The sequence below is a fragment of the Somniosus microcephalus genome, chromosome 6, assembly GCF_052327205.1.
Source record: "Somniosus microcephalus isolate GS21.2 chromosome 6, FLI_Smic_1.0, whole genome shotgun sequence".
Taxonomy (NCBI): domain Eukaryota; kingdom Metazoa; phylum Chordata; class Chondrichthyes; order Squaliformes; family Somniosidae; genus Somniosus; species Somniosus microcephalus.
In genome coordinates this window covers 160,551,539-160,568,760 of record NC_140992.1, presented here as the reverse complement: position 1 = coordinate 160,568,760, position 17,222 = coordinate 160,551,539, and the positions used below count along the sequence as shown (strand labels likewise).

At 59.6% G+C, this 17,222-nt stretch overlaps 1 protein-coding gene across 1 annotated transcript in view; it reads right to left on the bottom strand.

Annotated features, from left to right (window-relative positions):
* The window catches only part of LOC147116150 (uncharacterized), a 100,798-nt gene extending 86,243 nt beyond the window's left edge, over window positions 1–14,555 (bottom strand). Inside the window, exon 1 of the mRNA XM_085992010.1 lies at window positions 14,416–14,555. Within this exon, the coding sequence (XP_085848136.1) occupies window positions 14,416–14,555 (140 nt within the window). The remainder of the gene's footprint in view (window positions 1–14,415) is intronic.
* Window positions 14,556–17,222: the final 2,667 nt, after the last annotated feature.

Here is a 17,222-nt window from a genome sequence, read left to right as displayed (position 1 = left end):
TCTGTGGGTGGGCGACTGGTCACTGGTGATGGGTGATTGTTCTCATTCAGGAAGGATGATTGGTCTTTGGGAATTGGCGACTGGAAACTCTGGGGATGGGCGATTGTTCTCTGCGGATGGGCGATTGGTCTCTGGGGATGAGCGACTGGTCTCTGGGGATGGGCGATTGGTCTCTGGGGATGAGCGACTGGTCTCTGTGCATGGGCGATTGGTCCCCGGGGATGGCCGAGTTGTCTCTCGGGATGGGCGACTGGTCTCTGGGGATGGGCGACTGGTCTGTGGGGATGGGTGAGTGGTCTCTGTGGTTGGGCGAGAGGTCTCTTTGCATGTGCGAGTTGCCTCTGGGGATGGGTGACTGGTCTCTGGGGATGGGTGACTGGTCTCTGGGGATGGGCAAGTCGTCTCTGGGGTTGGGCGACTCGTTTCTGGGGATGGGCGATTGGTCTCTGCGGATGGGGACTGGTCTGTGGGGATGGGCGACTTGTCTCTGGGGATGGGCGCCTGGCCCAGAGGGATGGGTTACTGTTCTCTGGGTATGGGTGACTGGTCTCTGCGGATGGACGACTGGTCTCTGCGGATTGGTGATTGGTCGCTGTGGATGGGCGAGAGGTCTCTGGGGATGTGCAAGTGGTCTCTGGGGATGGGTGACTGCTCTGTAGTAATGTGCGATTTGTCGGGGATGGGTGACTAGTCCCTTGGGACGGGTGAGTGGTCCCTAGGAATGGGCGAGTGGGCTCTAGTGATGGGCGAGTGGTCTGTGGTAATGTGCGATTGGTTGCGGATGGGCGACTAGTCTCTTGGGATGGGCGAGTGGTCTCTAGGGATGGGCGAGTGGTCTCTGGGGATGGGTGAGTGCTCTCTGGGGATGGGCAACTGATCTCCGGGGATGGGTGACTGATCTCTGGGGATGGAGGAGTGGTCTCTGGGAATGGGCGATTGGACTCTGGGGATGGGTGACTGGTCACTGAAAATGGGCGACTGGTCTCTGGGGATGGTCGGTTGGTCTCTGGGGATGGGCGACTGGTCTCTGGGGATGGGCGACTGGTCTCTGGAAATGGGCGAGTGGACTTTGCAAATGGGTGACTGGTCTCTGGGATGAGCGATTGGTCTCTCTTGGGATGGGCGAGTGGTCTCTGGGGATGGGCAACTCATCTCTGGAGATGGGTGACTGATCTCTTGGGATGGGCGACTGGCCTCTGGGGATGGGCGACTTGTCTCACTGGGGATGGTCGGTTGGTCTCTGGGGATGGGCGACTGGTCTCTGGGGATGGGTGACTGGTCTCTGGGGATGAGCGATTGATCTCTCTTGGGATGGGCGAGTGGTCTCTGGGGATGGGCGACTTGTCTCACTGGGGATGGTCGGTTGGTCTCTGGGGATGGGTGACTGATCTCTGGGGATGGACGAGTGGTCTCTGGGGATGGGCGACTGGTCTCTGGTGATGGGTGATTGGTCTCTGGGTATGGGCGATTGGTCTCTGGGAATTGGCAATTGGTCTCCGGGGATTGTCGAGTGTTCTCTAGGGATGGGCGAGTGGTCTCTGGGGATGGGTGACTGGTCCCTGAGAATGGGCGACTGGTCTCTGGGGATGGTCGATTGGTCTCTGGGGATGGGCGAGTGGTCTCTGGGGATGGGCGACTGGTCTCTGTGGATGGGTGACTGGTCTCTTGCGATGGGCGAGTGGTCTCTGGGGATGGGCGACTGGTCTCTGGGGTTTGGCAATTGTCTCTGAGAATGGTTGACTGGTCTATGGGGATGGGCAACTTGTCTCCGGGTTTTGGCGACAGTTCCCTGGGGGTGGGCGATTGTTCTCTTGGGATGGGCGTGTGTTCTCTGGGGATGGGCGACTGGTCCATGGGGATGGGTTACTGGTCTCTGGGGATGGGTGACTGGTCTCTGCGAATGGACGACTGGTCTCTGAGGACAGGTGATTGGTCGCTGGGTATGGGCGAGTGGTCTCTGCAGATGGATGACTGGTCTCTGGGGATGGGTGATTGGTCTCTCTGGGGATGGGCAATTGGTCTGTGGGGATGGGTGAGTGGTCTCTGGGGATGGGCCACTGATCTCTGCGGATGGGTGACTGATCTCTGGTGATGGGCGAGTGCTCTCTGGCGATGGGCGAATAGTCTCTGTTGATCGGTGACTGGTCTCTGGGAACAGGCGATTGGTCTCTGGGGATGGGCGATTGGTCTCTGTGGGTGGGCGACTGGTCACTGGTGACGGGTGATTGTTCTCATTCAGGAAGGATGATTGGTCTTTGGGAATTGGCGACTGGAAACTCTGTGAATGGGCGATTGCTCTCTGCGGATGGGCGATTGGTCTCTGGGGATGAGCGACTGGTCTCTGGGGATGGGCGATTGGTCTCTGGGGATGAGCGACTGGTCTCTGTGCCTTCGCGATTGGTCCCCGGGGATGGCCGAGTGGTTCCTCTGGATGGGCGACTGGTCTCTGGGGATGGGCGACTGCTCTGTGGGGATGGGCGAGTGGTCTCTGGGGTTGGGCGAGAGGTCTCTGTGGATGTGCGAGTGGCCTCTGGGGATGGGTGACGGGTCTCTGGGGATGGGTGACTGGTCTCTGGGGATGGGCAAGTCATCTCGGGGGTAGGGCGACTGGTTTCTGGGGATGGGCGATTGGTCTCTGGGGATGGGAACTGGTCTGTGGGGATGGGCAACTTGTCTCTGGGGATGTGCGACTGGTCCAGAGGGATGGGTTACTGGTCTCTGGGTATGGGTGGCTGGTCTCTGCGGATGGACGACTGGTCTCTGCGGATTGGTGATTGGTCGCTGTGGATGGGCGAGAGGTCTCTGGGGATGTGCGAGTGGTCTCTGGGGATGGGCGACTGCTCTGTGGTAATGTGCAATTTGTCAGGGATGGGTGACTAGTCTCTTGGGACGGGCGAGTGGTCTCTAGGAATGGGCGAGTGGGCTCTAGTGATGGGCGAGCGTTCTGTGGTAATGTGCGATTGGTTGGGGCTGGGCGACTAGTCTCTTGGGATGGCCGAGTGGTCTCTAGGGATGGGCGAGTGGTCTCTGGGGATGGGCGAGTGGTCTCTGGGGATGGGCAACTGATCTCTGGGGATGGGTGACTGATCTCTGAGGATGGACGAGTGGTTTCTGGGAATGGGCGATTGGACTCTGGGGATGGGTGACTGGTCACTGAAAATGGGCGTCTGGTCTCTGGGGATGGTCGGTTGGTCGCTGCGGATGGGCGACTGGTCTCTGGGGATGGGCGACTGGTCTCTGGGGATGGGCAAGTGGACTCTGCAGATGGGTGACTGGTCTCTGGGATGAGCGATTGGTCTCTCTTGGGATGGGCGACTGGTCTCTGGGGATGGTCGACTGGTTGCTGGGGATGGGCGACTGGTCTCTGGGGATGGTCGATTGGTCTCTGGGGATGGTCGACTGGTTTCTGGGGATGGGCGACTCGTCTCTGGGGATGGGCGAGTGGTCTCTGCGGATGGGCGAGTTGTCTCTGGGGATGGGCGCCTGGTCTCTCGGGATGGGTGACTGGTCTCTGGGGATGGGCGAGTGGTCTCTGGGGATGGGAACTGGTCTGTGGGGATGGGCGACTTGTCTCTGGGGATGGGCGACTGGTCCAGAGGGATGGGTTACTGGTCTCTGGGTATGGGTGACTGGTCTCTGGGGAAGGGTGACTGGTCTCTGCGAATGGACGACGGTTCTCTGAGGATAGGTGATTGGTCGCTGGGGATGGGCGAGTGGTCTCTGCACATGGGTGACTGGTCTCTGGGGATGCGTGATTGGTCTCTCTGGGGATGGGCAATTGGTCTGTGGGGATGGGTGAGTGGTCTCTGGGGATGGGCCACTGATCTCTGGGGATGGGTGATTGATCTCTGGTGATGGGCGAGTGCTCTCTGGCGATGGGCGAATAGTCTCTGTTGATCGGTGACTGGTCTCTGGGAACAGGCGATTGTTCTCTGGGGATGGGCGATTGGTCTCTGTGGGTGGGCGACTGGTCACTGGTGACGGGTGATTGTTCTCATTCAGGAAGGATGATTGGTCTTTGGGAATTGGCGACTGGAAACTCTGGGGATGGGCGATTGTTCTCTGCGGATGGGCGATTGGTCTCTGGGGATGAGCGACTGGTCTCTGGGGATGGGCGATTGGTCTCTGGGGATGAGCGACTGGTCTCTGTGCATGGGCGATTGGTCCCCGGGGATGGCCGAGTGGTCACTCGGGATGGGCGACTGGTCTCTGGGGATGGGCGACTGGTCTGTGGGGATGGGCGAGTGGTCTCTGGGGTTGGGCGAGAGGTCTCTGTGGATGTGCGAGTTGCCTCTGGGGATGGGTGACAGGTCTCTGGGGATGGGTGACTGGTCTCTGGGGATGGGCAAGTCGTCTCTGGGGTTGGGCGACTCGTTTCTGGGGATGGGCGATTGGTCTGTGGGGATGGGCGACCTGTCTCTGGTCCAGAGGGATGGGTTACTGGTCTCTGGGTATGGGTGACTAGTCTCTGCGGATGGACGACTGGTCTCTGCGGATTGGTGATTGGTCGCTGTGGATGGGCGAGAGGTCTCTGGGGATGTGCAAGTGGTCTCTGGGGATGGGCGATTGCTCTGTGGTATTTTGTGCGATTTGTCGGGGATGGGCGACTAGTCTCTTGGGACGGGTGAGTGGTCCCTAGGAATGGGCGAGTGGGCTCTAGTGATGGGCGAGTGGTCTGTGGTAATGTGCGATTGGTTGCGGATGGGCGACTAGTCTCTTGGGATGGGCGAGTGGTCTCTAGGGATGGGCGAGTGGTCTCTGGGGATGGGCGAGTGCTCTCTGGGGATGGAGGAGTGGTCTCTGGGAATGGGCGATTGGACTCTGGGGATGGGTGACTGGTCACTGAAAATGGGCGACTGGTCTCTGGGGATGGTCGGTTGGTCTCTGGGGATGGGCGACTGGTCTCTGGGGATGGGCGAATGGTCTCTGGAAATGGGCGAGTGGACTTTGCAAATGGGTGACTGGTCTCTGGGATGAGCGGTTGGTCTCTCTTGGGATGGGCGACTGGCCTCTGGGGATGGGCGACTTGTCTCACTGGGGATGGTCGGTTGGTCTCTGGGGATGGGCGACTGGTCTCTGGGGATGGGTGACTGGTCTCTGGGGATGAGCGATTGGTCTCTCTTGGGATGGGTGAGTGGTCTTTGGGGATGGGCAACTCATCTCTGGAGATGGGTGACTGATCTCTGGGGATGGACGAGTGGTCTCTGGGGATGGGCGACTGGTCTCTGGTGATGGGTGATTGGTCTCTGGGTATGGGCGATTGGTCTCTGGGAATTGGCAATTGGTCTCCAGGGATTGTCGAGTGTTCTCTAGGGATGGGCGAGTGGTCTCTGGGGATGGGTGACTGGTCCCTGAGAATGGGCGACTGGTCTCTGGGGATGGTCGATTGGTCTCTGGGGATGGGCGAGTGGTCTCTGGGGATGGGCGACTGGTCTCTGTGGATGGGTGACTGGTCTCTTGCGATGGGCGAGTGGTCTCTGGGGATGGGCGACTGGTCTCTGGGGTTTGGCGATTGGTCTCTGAGAATGGTTGACTGGTCTATGGGGATGGGCAACTGGTCTCCGGGTTTTGGCGACAGTTCCCTGGGGATGGGCGATTGTTCTCTTGGGATGGGTGCGTGTTCTCTGGGGATGGGCGACTGGTCCATGGGGATGGGTTACTGGTCTCTGGGGATGGGTGACTGGTCTCTGCGAATGGACGACTGGTCTCTGAGGATAGGTGATTGGTCGCTGGGGATGGGCGAGTGGTCTCTGCAGATGGGTGACTGGTCTCTGGGGATGGGTGATTGGTCTCTCTGGGGATGGGCAATTGGTCTCTGGGAACAGGCGATTGTTCTCTGGGGTTGGGCGATTGGTCTCTGTGGGTGGGCGACTGGTCACTGGTGATGGGTGATTGTTCTCATTCAGGAAGGATGATTGGTCTTTGGGAATTGGCGACTGGAAACTCTGGGGATGGGCGATTGTTCTCTGCGGATGGGCGATTGGTCTCTGGGGATGAGCGACTGGTCTCTGGGGATGGGCGATTGGTCTCTGGGGATGAGCGACTGGTCTCTGTGCATGGGCGATTGGTCCCCGGGGATGGCCGAGTTGTCTCTCGGGATGGGCGACTGGTCTCTGGGGATGGGCGACTGGTCTGTGGGGATGGGTGAGTGGTCTCTGTGGTTGGGCGAGAGGTCTCTGTGCATGTGCGAGTTGCCTCTGGGGATGGGTGACTGGTCTCTGGGGATGGGTGACTGGTCTCTGGGGATGGGCAAGTCGTCTCTGGGGTTGGGCGACTCGTTTCTGGGGATGGGCGATTGGTCTCTGCGGATGGGGACTGGTCTGTGGGGATGGGCGACTTGTCTCTGGGGATGGGCGCCTGGCCCAGAGGGATGGGTTACTGTTCTCTGGGTATGGGTGACTGGTCTCTGCGGATGGACGACTGGTCTCTGCGGATTGGTGATTGGTCGCTGTGGATGGGCGAGAGGTCTCTGGGGATGTGCAAGTGGTCTCTGGGGATGGGTGACTGCTCTGTAGTAATGTGCGATTTGTCGGGGATGGGTGACTAGTCCCTTGGGACGGGTGAGTGGTCCCTAGGAATGGGCGAGTGGGCTCTAGTGATGGGCGAGTGGTCTGTGGTAATGTGCGATTGGTTGCGGATGGGCGACTAGTCTCTTGGGATGGGCGAGTGGTCTCTAGGGATGGGCGAGTGGTCTCTGGGGATGGGTGAGTGCTCTCTGGGGATGGGCAACTGATCTCCGGGGATGGGTGACTGATCTCTGGGGATGGAGGAGTGGTCTCTGGGAATGGGCGATTGGACTCTGGGGATGGGTGACTGGTCACTGAAAATGGGCGACTGGTCTCTGGGGATGGTCGGTTGGTCTCTGGGGATGGGCGACTGGTCTCTGGGGATGGGCGACTGGTCTCTGGAAATGGGCGAGTGGACTTTGCAAATGGGTGACTGGTCTCTGGGATGAGCGATTGGTCTCTCTTGGGATGGGCGAGTGGTCTCTGGGGATGGGCAACTCATCTCTGGAGATGGGTGACTGATCTCTTGGGATGGGCGACTGGCCTCTGGGGATGGGCGACTTGTCTCACTGGGGATGGTCGGTTGGTCTCTGGGGATGGGCGACTGGTCTCTGGGGATGGGTGACTGGTCTCTGGGGATGAGCGATTGATCTCTCTTGGGATGGGCGAGTGGTCTCTGGGGATGGGCGACTTGTCTCACTGGGGATGGTCGGTTGGTCTCTGGGGATGGGTGACTGATCTCTGGGGATGGACGAGTGGTCTCTGGGGATGGGCGACTGGTCTCTGGTGATGGGTGATTGGTCTCTGGGTATGGGCGATTGGTCTCTGGGAATTGGCAATTGGTCTCCGGGGATTGTCGAGTGTTCTCTAGGGATGGGCGAGTGGTCTCTGGGGATGGGTGACTGGTCCCTGAGAATGGGCGACTGGTCTCTGGGGATGGTCGATTGGTCTCTGGGGATGGGCGAGTGGTCTCTGGTGCTGGGCGACTGGTCTCTGTGGATGGGTGACTGGTCTCTTGCGATGGGCGAGTGGTCTCTGGGGATGGGCGACTGGTCTCTGGGGTTTGGCAATTGTCTCTGAGAATGGTTGACTGGTCTATGGGGATGGGCAACTTGTCTCCGGGTTTTGGCGACAGTTCCCTGGGGGTGGGCGATTGTTCTCTTGGGATGGGCGTGTGTTCTCTGGGGATGGGCGACTGGTCCATGGGGATGGGTTACTGGTCTCTGGGGATGGGTGACTGGTCTCTGCGAATGGACGACTGGTCTCTGAGGACAGGTGATTGGTCGCTGGGTATGGGCGAGTGGTCTCTGCAGATGGATGACTGGTCTCTGGGGATGGGTGATTGGTCTCTCTGGGGATGGGCAATTGGTCTGTGGGGATGGGTGAGTGGTCTCTGGGGATGGGCCACTGATCTCTGCGGATGGGTGACTGATCTCTGGTGATGGGCGAGTGCTCTCTGGCGATGGGCGAATAGTCTCTGTTGATCGGTGACTGGTCTCTGGTAACAGGCGATTGTTCTCTGGGAATGGGCGATTGGTCTCTGTGGGTGGGCGACTGGTCACTGGTGACGGGTGATTGTTCTCATTCAGGAAGGATGATTGGTCTTTGGGAATTGGCGACTGGAAACTCTGTGAATGGGCGATTGCTCTCTGCGGATGGGCGATTGGTCTCTGGGGATGAGCGACTGGTCTCTGGGGATGGGCGATTGGTCTCTGGGGATGAGCGACTGGTCTCTGTGCCTTCGCGATTGGTCCCCGGGGATGGCCGAGTGGTTCCTCTGGATGGGCGACTGGTCTCTGGGGATGGGCGACTGCTCTGTGGGGATGGGCGAGTGGTCTCTGGGGTTGGGTGAGAGGTCTCTGTGGATGTGCGAGTGGCCTCTGGGGATGGGTGATGGGTCTCTGGGGATGGGTGACTGGTCTCTGGGGATGGGCAAGTCATCTCGGGGGTAGGGCGACTGGTTTCTGGGGATGGGCGATTGGTCTCTGGGGATGGGAACTGGTCTGTGGGGATGGGCAACTTGTCTCTGGGGATGTGCGACTGGTCCAGAGGGATGGGTTACTGGTCTCTGGGTATGGGTGGCTGGTCTCTGCGGATGGACGACTGGTCTCTGCGGATTGGTGATTGGTCGCTGTGGATGGGCGAGAGGTCTCTGGGGATGTGCGAGTGGTCTCTGGGGATGGGCGACTGCTCTGTGGTAATGTGCAATTTGTCAGGGATGGGTGACTAGTCTCTTGGGACGGGCGAGTGGTCTCTAGGAATGGGCGAGTGGGCTCTAGTGATGGGCGAGCGTTCTGTGGTAATGTGCGATTGGTTGGGGCTGGGCGACTAGTCTCTTGGGATGGCCGAGTGGTCTCTAGGGATGGGCGAGTGGTCTCTGGGGATGGGCGAGTGGTCTCTGGGGATGGGCAACTGATCTCTGGGGATGGGTGACTGATCTCTGAGGATGGACGAGTGGTTTCTGGGAATGGGCGATTGGACTCTGGGGATGGGTGACTGGTCACTGAAAATGGGCGTCTGGTCTCTGGGGATGGTCGGTTGGTCGCTGCGGATGGGCGACTGGTCTCTGGGGATGGGCGACTGGTCTCTGGGGATGGGCAAGTGGACTCTGCAGATGGGTGACTGGTCTCTGGGATGAGCGATTGGTCTCTCTTGGGATGGGCGACTGGTCTCTGGGGATGGTCGACTGGTTGCTGGGGATGGGCGACTGGTCTCTGGGGATGGTCGATTGGTCTCTGGGGATGGTCGACTGGTTTCTGGGGATGGGCGACTCGTCTCTGGGGATGGGCGAGTGGTCTCTGCGGATGGGCGAGTTGTCTCTGGGGATGGGCGCCTGGTCTCTCGGGATGGGTGACTGGTCTCTGGGGATGGGCGAGTGGTCTCTGGGGATGGGCGACTGGTCTCTGTGGATGGGTGACTGGTCTTTTGCGATGGGCGAGTGGTCTCTGGGGATGGGCGACTGGTCTCTGGGGTTTGGCGACATTTCCCTGGGGATGGGCGATTGGTCTCTGGGGATGGGCGCGTGGTCTCTGGGGATGGGCGACTGGTCCATGGGGATGGGTTACTGGTCTCTGCGGATGGGTGACTGGTCTCTGCGAATGGACGACCGGTCTCTGAGGATAGGTGATTGGTCGCTGGGGATGGGCGAGTGTTCTCTGCAAATGGGTGACTGGTCTCTGGGGATGGGTGATTGGTCTCTCTGGGGATGGGCGATTGGTCTCTGGGGAGGGGTGAGTGCTCTCTGGGGATGGGCCACTGATCTCTGGGGATGGGTGACTGATCTCTGGTGATGGGCGTGTGCTCTCTGGCGATGGGCGAATAGTCTCTGTGGATCAGTGACTGGTCTCTGGGAACAGGCGATTGGCCTATGGGGATGGGCAACTGGTCTCCGGGGTTTGGCGACAGTTCCCTGGGGATATGTGATTGGTCTCTGGGGATGGGCGCGTGGTCTCTGGGGATGGGCGACTGGTCCATGGGGATGAGTTACTGGTCTCTGGGGATGGGTGACTGGTCTCTGCGAATGGACGACTGGTCTCTGAGGATAGGTGATTGGTCGCTGGGGATGGGCGAGTGGTCTCTGCAGATGGGTGACTGATCTCTGAGGATGGACGAGTGGTTTCTGGGAATGGGCGATTGGACTCTGGGGATGGGTGACTGGTCACTGAAAATGGGCGTCTGGTCTCTGGGGATGGTCGGTTGGTCGCTGCGGATGGGCGACTGGTCTCTGGGGATGGGCGACTGGTCTCTGGGGATGGGCAAGTGGACTCTGCAGATGGGTGACTGGTCTCTGGGATGAGCGATTGGTCTCTCTTGGGATGGGCGACTGGTCTCTGGGGATGGTCGACTGGTTGCTGGGGATGGGCGACTGGTCTCTGGGGATGGTCGATTGGTCTCTGGGGATGGTCGACTGGTTTCTGGGGATGGGCGACTCGTCTCTGGGGATGGGCGAGTGGTCTCTGCGGATGGGCGAGTTGTCTCTGGGGATGGGCGCCTGGTCTCTCGGGATGGGTGACTGGTCTCTGGGGATGGGCGAGTGGTCTCTGGGGATGGGCGACTGGTCTCTGTGGATGGGTGACTGGTCTTTTGCGATGGGCGAGTGGTCTCTGGGGATGGGCGACTGGTCTCTGGGGTTTGGCGACATTTCCCTGGGGATGGGCGATTGGTCTCTGGGGATGGGCGCGTGGTCTCTGGGGATGGGCGACTGGTCCATGGGGATGGGTTACTGGTCTCTGCGGATGGGTGACTGGTCTCTGCGAATGGACGACCGGTCTCTGAGGATAGGTGATTGGTCGCTGGGGATGGGCGAGTGTTCTCTGCAAATGGGTGACTGGTCTCTGGGGATGGGTGATTGGTCTCTCTGGGGATGGGCGATTGGTCTCTGGGGAGGGGTGAGTGCTCTCTGGGGATGGGCCACTGATCTCTGGGGATGGGTGACTGATCTCTGGTGATGGGCGTGTGCTCTCTGGCGATGGGCGAATAGTCTCTGTGGATCAGTGACTGGTCTCTGGGAACAGGCGATTGGCCTATGGGGATGGGCAACTGGTCTCCGGGGTTTGGCGACAGTTCCCTGGGGATATGTGATTGGTCTCTGGGGATGGGCGCGTGGTCTCTGGGGATGGGCGACTGGTCCATGGGGATGAGTTACTGGTCTCTGGGGATGGGTGACTGGTCTCTGCGAATGGACGACTGGTCTCTGAGGATAGGTGATTGGTCGCTGGGGATGGGCGAGTGGTCTCTGCAGATGGGTGACTGGTCTCTGGGGATGGGTGATTGGTCTTTCTGGGGATGGGCAATTGGTCTGTGGGGAGGGGTGAGTGCTCTCTGGGGATGGGCCACTGATCTCTGGGGATGGGTGACTGATCTCTGGTGATGGGCGTGTGCTCTCTGGCGATGGGCGAATAGTCTCTGTGGATCGGTGACTGGCCTCTGGGAACAGGCGATTGGTCTCTGGGGATGGGCGATTGGTCTCTGGGGATGGGCGATTGGTCTCTGTGGGTGGGCGACTGGTCACTGGTGACGGGTGATTGTTCTCATTCAGGAAGGATGATTTGTCTTTGGGAATTGGCGACTGGAAACTCTGGGGATGGGCGATTGGTCTCTGGGAATGAGCGACTGGTCTCTGGGGATGAGCGACTGGTCTCTGGGGATGGGCGATTGGACTCTGGGGATGAGCAACTGGTCTCTGTGCATGGGCGATTGGTCCCCGGGGATGGCCGAGTGGTCTCTCGGGATGGGCGACTGGTCTCTGGGGATGGACGACTGGTCTCTGGTGATGGGCGAGTGGTCTCTGGGGATGGACGACTGCTCTCTGGCGATGGGCGAATAGTCTCTGTGGATCGGTGACTGGTCTCTGGGAACAGGCGATTGGCCTATGCGGATGGGCAACTGGTCTCCGGGGTTTGGCGACACTTCCCTGTGGATGGGCGATTGGTCTCTGGGGATGGGCGCGTGGTCTCTGGGGATGGGCGACTTGTCCATGGGGATAAGTTACTGGTCTCTGGGGATGGGTGACTGGTCTAAGCGAATGGACGACTGGTCTCTGAGGATAGGTGATTGGTCACTGGGGATGGGCGAGTGGTCTCTGCAGATGGGTGACTGGTCTCTGGGGATGGGTGATTGATCTCTCTGGGGATGGGCAATTGGTCTGTGGGGAGGGGTGAGTGCTCTCTGGAGATGGGCCACAGATCTCTGGGGATGGGTGACTGATCTCTGGTGATGGGCGTGTGCTCTCTGGCGATGGGGGAATAGTCTCTGGGGATCGGTGACTGGTCTCTGGGAACAGGCGATTGGTCTCTGGGGATGGGCGATTGGTCTCTGTGGGTGGGCGACTGGTCACTGGTGACGGGTGATTGTTCTCATTCAGGAAGGATGATTGGTCTTTGGGAATTGGCGACTGGAAACTCTGGGGATGGGCGATTGTTCTCTGGGAATGAGCGACTGGTCTCTGGGGATGAGCGACTGGTCTCTGTGCATGGGTGATTTGTCCCCGGGGATGGCCGAGTGGTCTCTCGGGATGGGCGACTGGTCTCTGGGGATGGGCGACTGATCTGTGGGGATGGCCGAGTGTTCTCTGGGGTTGGGCGAGAGGTCTCTGGGGATGTGCGAGTGGCCTCTGGGGATGGGTGACTGGTCTCTGGGGATGGGTGACTGGTCTCTGGGGATGGGCAAGTCGTCTCTGGGGATGGGCGACTGGTCTGTGGGGATGGGCGAGTGGTCTCTGGGGTTGGGCGAGAGGTCTCTGGGGATGTGCGACTGGTTTCTGGGGATGAGCGATTGGTCTCTGGGGATGGGGACTGGTCTGTGGGGATGGGCGACTTGTCTCTGGGGATGGGCGACTGGTCCAGTGGGATGGGTTACTGGTCTCTGGGTATGGGTGACTGGTCTCTGCGGATGGGTGACTGGTCTCTGGGGATGGGCAAGTCGTCTCTGGGGTTGGGCGACTGGTTTCTGGGGATGGGCGACTGGTCTCTGGGTATGGGTGACTGGTCTCTGCGGATGGATGACTGGTCTCTGCGGATTGGTGATTGGTCGCTGTGGATGGGCGAGAGGTCTCTGGGGATGTGCGAGTGGTCTCTGGGAATGGGCGACTGCTCTGTGGTAATGGGCGATTTGTCGGGGATGGGCGACTAGTCTCTTGGGATGGGCCAGCGGTCTCTAGGGATGGGCGAGTGGGCTCTAGTGATGGGCGAGTGGTCTGTGGTAATGTGCGATTGATTGGGGATGGGCGACTAGTCTCTTGGGATGGGCGAGCGGTCTCTAGGGATGGGCGAGTGGTCTCTGGGGATGGGTGAGTGGTCTCTGGGGATGGGCAACTGATCTCTGGGGATGGGTGACTGATCTCTGGGGATGGACGAGTGGTCTCTGGGAATGGGCGATTGGACTCTGGGGATGGGTGACTGGTCACTGAAAATGGGCGACTGGTCTCTGGGGATGGTCGGTTGGTCTCTGGGGATGGGCGACTATTCTCAGGGGATGGGCGACTGGTCTCTGGGGATGGGTGAGTGGACTCTGCAGATGGGTGACTGGTGTCTGTGATGAGCGATTGGTCTCTCTTGGGATGGGCGACTGGCCTCTGTGGATGGGCGACTTTTCTCACTGGGGATGGGCGGTTGGTCTCTGGGGAAGGGCGACTGGTCTCTGGGGTTGAGCGATTGGTCTCTCTTGGGATGGGCGAGTGGTCTCTGGGGATGGGCAACTCATCTCTGGGGATGGGTGACTGATCTCTGGGGATGGACGAGTGGTCTCTGGGGATGGGCGACTGGTCTCTGGTGATGGGTGATTGGTCTCTGGGTATGGGCGATTGGTCTCTGGGAATTGGCAATTAGTCTCCGGGGATTGTCGAGTGTTCTCTAGGGATGGGCGAGTGGTCTCTGGGGATGGGCGACTGGTCCCTGAGAATGGGCGACTGGTCTCTGGGGATGGTCGATTGGTCTCTGGGCATGGGCGAGTTGTGTCTGGAGATGGGCGACTGGTCTCTGTGGATGGGTGACTGGCCTCTTGCGATGGGCGAGTGGGGTCTGGGGATGAGCGACTGGTCTCTGGGGATGGGCGATTGGTCTCTGGGGATGAGCGACTGGTCTCTGTGCATGGGCGATTGGTCCCCGGGGATGGCCGAGTGGTCTCTCGGGATGGGCGACTGGTCTCTGCGGATGGGCGACTGGTCTGTGGGGATGGGCGAGTGGTCTCTGGGGTTGGGCGAGAGGTCTCTGTGGATGTGCGAGTTGCCTCTGGGGATGGGTGACTGGTCTCTGGGGATGGGTGACTGGTCTCTGGGGATGGGCAAGTCATCTCTGGGGTTGGGCGACTCGTTTCTGGGGATGGGCGATTGGTCTCTGCGGATGGGGACTGGTCTGTGGGGATGGGCGACTTGTCTTTGGGGATGGGCGCCTGGTCCAGAGGGATGGGTTACTGGTCTCTTGATATGGGTGACTGGTCTCTGCGGATGGACGACTGGTCTCTGCGGATTGGTGATTGGTCGCTGTGGATGGGCGAGAGGTCTCTGGGGATGTGCGAGTGGTCTCTGGGGATGGGCGACTGCTCTGTGGTCATGTGCGATTTGTTGGGGATGGGCGACTAGTCTCTTGGGACGGGCGAGTGGTCTCTAGGAATGGGTGAGTGGGCTCTAGTGATGGGCGAGTGGTCTGTGGTGATGTGCGATTGGTTGCGGATGTGTGACTAGTCTCTTGGGATGGGCGAGTGGTCTCTAGGGATGGGCGAGTGGTCTCTGGGGATGGGCGAGTGGTCTCTGGGGATGCGCAACTGATCTCCGGGGATGGGTGACTGATCTCTGGGGATGGAGGAGTGGTCTCTGGGAATGGGCGGTTGGACTCTGGGGATGGGTGACTGGTCACTAAAACTGGGCGACTGGTCTCTGGGGATGATCGGTTGGTCTCTCGGGATGGGCGACTGGTCTCTGGGGATGGGCGACTGGTCTCTGGAAATGGGCGAGTGGACTTTGCAAATGGGTGACTGGTCTCTGGGATGAGCGATTGGTCTCTCTTGGGATGGGCGACTGGTCTCTGGGGATGGGCGACTTCCCTCACTGGGGATGGTCGGTTGGTCTCTGGGGATGGGCGACTGGTCTCTGGGGATGGGTGACTGGTCTCTGGGGATGAGCGATTGGTCTCTCTTGGGATGGGCGAGTGGTCTCTGGGGATGGGCAACTCATCTCTGGAGATGGGTGACTGATCTCTGGGGATGGACGAGTGGTCTCTGGGGATGGGCGACTGGTCTCTGGTGATGGGTGATTGGTCTCTGGGTATGGGCGATTGGTCTCTGGGAATTGGCAATTGGTCTCCGGGGATTGTCGAGTGTTCCCTAGGGATGGGCGAGTGGCCTCTGGGGATGGGTGACTGGTCCCTGAGAACGGGCGACTGGTCTCTGGGGATGGGCGAGTGGTCTCTGGGGATGGGCGACTGGTCTCTGTGGATGGGTGACTGGTCTCTTGCGATGGGTGAGTGGTCTCTGGGGATGGGCGACTGGTCTCTGGGGTTTGGCGATTGGTCTCTGAGAATGGTTGACTGGTCTATGGGGATGGTGTGGTAAACCACTGTAGTTCACTGTGTTCACTGTTGTTGTTGTTGTTGTTGTCGTTCACTCTTGTTTCACTGTTGTGCCTGACTATGCCTCAGCTGACTCCGCCCCTGGGCTACCGAGTATTAGAGCGGCCGCATGGCAGCTCCTGGCATTCGGTCGTCCACTAGAGGCATCGTCCTGATCTGTCTGAAGTGCAATTCAGTAGTTAATAAAAGCCTGTTGTTCTGAACTCTGCCTAGCCTTTTATTAGAATTGATAGCGCATCAATTTTATTAACTACTGAAAAAAAAAAAAACGATGCTGCAGATTCTTAAGATCAAGTGCCTGGAACTCGACCCGCAAGAACCGGACTCGACTGCTAAGTTCTCGCACTGGCTGCACTGTTTTGAGTCCTTTCTGACTGCATCTGGCGAGACCGTCGCCGCCGATGCCAACAAGCTCAGGGTGCTGAACTCTAAAGTAAACCACCGAGCTTTTGCCCTTATCCGGGACGCTACGAGCTACCAGGGGGCTATCGACATCTTGAAGGAGCAATACGCACGCCCGGTCAACTATGTTTACGCAAGACATCTCCTGGGGTCTCGCAAACAACAGCCCGGGGAACCCACAGAAGCATACATACGGGCGCTGAAGGAACTCGGCCGAGCCTGCGAATGCAAGCAAGTAACAGCCACGGAACATACGGAGGAGCTCATCCGGGACGCCCTCGTGGCGGGCCTCAGGTCCACTCACACACGGCAGCGACTGCTGGAAAGTAGCGAGCTCGACCTGAAGAAGGCGATTTCACTCACCCTCTCGTTGGACGTAGTCCACCGGAACATGGAGGCCTACTCCCCGGACCACGCGGCCGCCTCATCGATGCCGCAGCCGCCGCCACCTTGGGACGCAGCGCCGCCACGGGCCCTGGCCTCAACTGCTGCAGCGATGTCCCGCCCGAGCCAGAAATGTTATTTCTGTGGCCAAACCAAACACCCCAGGGCGCGCTGCCCGGCGAAAAACGCGGTCTGCTCTGCCTGCGGTAAGAAGGGACACTACGCTGGCGTCTGCAGAAGCCAGAAGACCCCTACCTCCAGCAGCGCCGCGTGCGATTCGTGGGAGCGGCCATCTTGCCTCCCTCCAGCCTCGTGGGGATCGGGATCGTCATGGGCGCCGCCATTTTGTCCTTCCTCTCCGACGCCGCCATCTTGTCTGCCATTCTGCCAACGGGCCCCCGACTCACCCACCGCTGCCTCACCGGGGTTCTACAGCGACGCTACCGACTCCACAGCGGCCTCCATCACGCTGGATCAATCCAGACCCCATCAGCTAGCCAGGTCCACGATGGACATCCAGGTAAATGGCCGCGCCACAACTTGCCTTTTTGATTCCGGGAGCACGGAGAGCTTCATACACCCTGATACAGTACGGCGCTATTCTCTCTCGGTCCGGCCAACGCGCCATCGGATCTCCATGGCCTCGAAATCCCACTCAGCAGACGTCGGCGGCTACTGCGTAGTGACCCTCTCGGTGAAGGGCTCCGTATATAAAAATGTAAAGCTATTCGTCCTGCCACATCTCTGCGCTGCCGTTCTACTGGGGTTGGACTTTCATTGTCACTTTAAGAGTGTCACCTTGACATACGGTGGACCTCTTCCCCCGCTCACTGTCTGCAACCAGCAGTTTTTAAATTGCCCGCCACGC